The sequence below is a fragment of the Chaetura pelagica genome, unplaced genomic scaffold, assembly GCF_000747805.2.
Source record: "Chaetura pelagica isolate M959 unplaced genomic scaffold, ChaPel_1.0 scaffold453, whole genome shotgun sequence".
In the NCBI taxonomy this organism is placed as follows: domain Eukaryota; kingdom Metazoa; phylum Chordata; class Aves; order Apodiformes; family Apodidae; genus Chaetura; species Chaetura pelagica.
Window position 1 is genome coordinate 1808547 of NW_009952879.1, and position 3807 is coordinate 1812353.

Sequence of the window (3807 nt, forward strand, 5' to 3'; positions counted from 1 at the left end):
TCCTGCTTAACTAGGTATATGGCACCCTTGTTCATTGTTCTTTATTCTATTCCGTTCTTTGTTCTATACTATTCTTAAAGCCCTTGGGAGGCACAAGTCTAGTGAGAATTTTGTAGTGAACACTTGATTCTTATTTTTTTCCTGGTGGTGCTTTATTGTTGTGAGAAAAAAGAAGCTTACAATCTACTTAGTGCTCAGTTGTTTGGGGATATCTCTAGAACGAGCTGTAGTAATCCCACATCCATGTTTCTTTTACCAGTTTACAATGAATAATCCTCTTAATTTCCTTGAATAGCAGCTGCTGTTGCTACAACCTGTGCCTGAAACCAAGAACAGCTTACTCAGAAAGCCTTCTGGCCCCACAAGCAAGGAGGAATTTTCTCCCAGCGGGGGCTGCGTGGGCCACGTTTCACAAGTACAACCAGACACTGACTTCTCCTTTTTCTCTTCTAGATGCAGCAGCTGTTCTATGAAAATTACGAGCAGAACAAGAAAGGCTACATCCGAGACCTGAGGAACAGCAAAATCCACAGAGCTATAACGCTGCACCCCAACAAGAACCCCCCGTACCAGTACAGGCTTCACAGCTACATGTTGAGCCGCAAGATAGCGGAGCTGCGGCACCGGACTGTGCAGCTGCACCGGGAGATTGTCCTGATGAGCAAATACAGCAACACAGAAATCCACAAGGATGACCTGCAGCTGGGAATGCCACCCTCCTTCATGCGATTCCAGCCCCGCCACCGGGAAGAAATCTTGGAGTGGGAGTATCTCACAGGCAAGTATTTGTATTCGGGTGCTGATGGGCAGCCCCCTCGGAGAGGAATGGACTCTTCTCAGCGTGAGGCGTTGGATGACATTGTTATGCAGGTCATGGAAATGATCAATGCCAACGCTAAGACCCGGGGGAGGATCATAGATTTCAAGGAAATCCAGTATGGCTACCGCAGAGTGAATCCCATGTACGGAGCAGAGTACGTTCTTGACTTGCTGCTTCTGTACAAAAAGCACAAGGGGAAGAAGATGACCGTCCCTGTCAGGAGGCATGCGTACTTGCAGCAGACCTTCAGCAAGATCCAGTTTATGGAGCATGAAGAGATGGATGCCAAAGAGCTGGCCAGCAAAATCAACCAGGATTCTGGATCCTTGTCTTTCCTCTCCAACTCGCTGAAGATGTTTGTTCCCTTCCAGCTCAGCCGATCAAAAGTAGAGAGGAAGGAACTCAAAGACAAGAAGATCAATATCCTGATCCCCCTCTCTGGCCGTTTTGACATGTTTGCAAGGTTCATGGGGAATTTTGAGAAGACTTGCCTCATTCCAAACCAGAATGTCAAGCTGGTTGTCCTGCTTTTCAATTCCAACTCCAACCCTGACAAAGTGAAGCAGATCGAGCTGATGAGAGATTACCGCTCCAAGTACCCCAAGGCTGACATGCAGGTTTTACCCGTGTCAGGGGAGTTCTCCAGGGCTCTGGCTCTGGAAGTCGGATCTTCCCAGTTCCAGAATGAGTCACTACTTTTCTTCTGTGATGTTGACTTGGTGTTCACCACAGAATTCCTCCAGCGGTGTAGAGCCAATACAGTTTTGGGCCAACAAGTATACTTCCCCATCATTTTTAGCCAGTACGATCCAAAGATTGTTTATAGTGGAAAAGTTCCTAGTGACAATCATTTTGCCTTCACCCAGAAAACAGGTTTCTGGAGGAACTATGGCTTTGGTATTACCTGTATTTACAAAGGTGATCTTATTCGAGCAGGTGGTTTTGATGTCTCCATCCAAGGCTGGGGCCTTGAAGACGTAGACCTATTTAACAAAGTCATTCAAGCTGGCTTAAAAACTTTCCGAAGCCAAGAAATCGGAGTAGTCCATGTTCATCACCCTGTTTTTTGTGACCCTAATCTTGATCCAAAACAATATAAAATGTGCTTGGGGTCCAAAGCTTCAACTTATGGGTCCACACAACAGCTGGCTGAAATATGGTTTGAAAAAAATGACCCAAATTTTGGGAAAAGCAGCAATACCAATGGCTCGGTGAGGACAGCCTAATGTCCAGCTATGCTGGAAAAGACTTTTTTTTTAATTATCTAATTTATTTTTGGGAAAATGTTTTTTGATAATTCACTTTTAAGAGACCACACAGGATATATTTTAGAAATCATCATTGTTTTCTTATACAGCGCTCGTTTTGCCAAGAACAAGGCCGTCGGTTTTTGTTGTTGTTGTGGTTTTGGTTTTGAACAAAACTGTGATCAATATTTGCCTTCAAACAACAAAATTGGTTAATGTTTTCTGACCCATTCGTGGAAATCTGACTTGAATTAGAATTTCCTTATGAACAAAAGATTGTTTCCTACCTTTTCCATTGCTGTCTTCGTTGCTGGGAATTCTGTAAATCGGGACCTGAGCGTGCAAGTCAAGTGACAAAAGGCTGTATCTAAATGTTTTGTGGTGACTGACCCTGCACAGATGCTGCTGCTTTTGGTCAGGAGAGTGGTTGGGTTGTTTGTTTTTTTTAAATTGCATTAGAACAAATCCAGTTGGTTTGGAGAGGAGGAGGGTGTTCATCACAGGAGGTTGTTTTGTTGTTTTTGGTTTCTTTTTTTTCCCAAATGGCTGATTATTTCCCTTTAAAAATACACTTCCACTTATTTTGGCCAGGCGACTCCAACGGGGGGAAGCAAGTGAGCACAACCTGCTGTCCCATCAGTCTGTGTAGAAATTTGTCTTGTCTCTTTGGTCCATCTGGACATAATGTTTTAAGTATCCGTGGTGGGTTCTGGGTATTATCCTCTGCCACTGTCCTGTCTAGAGCTGAGACAACGTGATCAAGAAATTCCAGAGCATCCTGAGGGAGGGGAAGAGGATGGGGAATGCCAATCCCTTGCAGCAAAGTCACAGCACACAAGGAACAATTAGAGACCCCTATTGAGAACTCGAAAAATCTTCTGTACCAAGTGTTCTGCACCTGATTGCATTGATTTTGTTCAGTCGATTATGTGATGTTAATGGGAACAATTACTACATTTGATTACTAGTTTTGTTTGGGATTATATTTTTTTCTGTATCTGCTAGACCGTTAATTTATTTAATATCCATTGTTTTAGGTTTTTGACCTTTCCTTGAATATCTGTTAGTCATTTTAATATTTTATATATATATATATGTGTGTGTAAATATATATATATATATTAGGAATGTATTGCATCTTCTCACTGATAAGGTAGTGTACATCAGACTTGCAGTAAATGATCTCCAAAGATTACTTTCTAAAAGATTTTTTTCATGAATCTTTTTTTTCCCAAAATTTCTTTAACATTTTTTGGAATTACTTCAGTAAGCTTAGGAATTTCTTTGGTATTCTAAGAGGAACTGGGGACGGGGAGGCTGAATACAAGGAAAGTGTGATCCCTATGAATTAACAACTTACAAGGTAAGAGAAAAAAACAAAGTGCCTTAAAGCCAGAAAGGGAACCCTGAGACTTAGTGAATGGACCTTGTCATGGAAGCAGATGACCTGTTGGACCTACCTGCCTGTAAATATCTCACTCAGAAGAAACAAAAAATAAAAACCAGCGAACAGTCTATTTTTCTATCGTATCCTCCAGCACCATTTTGTCTCATTGCTCTCAGTTCCACTTTGCCTACTCTTTGGGAAGTGGAGACTAGTGAAGGAATAGAGAAAAAACTGGTTGTTGCCATGTTTGAAGGGATCTTATGGAGTAATTGCTATTCCAGTAGAAGAAATAACCATTGTTTACACGTGTATGGAATATGAACTGCATCTAGTGTAGAGTCGATGTCTTATAA

At 42.1% G+C, this 3807-nt stretch overlaps 1 protein-coding gene across 1 annotated transcript in view; it reads left to right on the plus strand.

Annotated features, from left to right (window-relative positions):
- CHSY1 (chondroitin sulfate synthase 1) overlaps positions 1 to 2156 on the plus strand; it is an 83566-nt gene extending 81410 nt beyond the window's left edge. Inside the window, exon 3 of the mRNA XM_009995337.1 lies at positions 454 to 2156. Coding sequence (XP_009993639.1) covers positions 454 to 2046 — 1593 coding nt within the window. The 3' untranslated portion in view covers positions 2047 to 2156. The remainder of the gene's footprint in view (positions 1 to 453) is intronic.
- The last annotated feature ends 1651 nt before the right edge of the window (positions 2157 to 3807 follow it).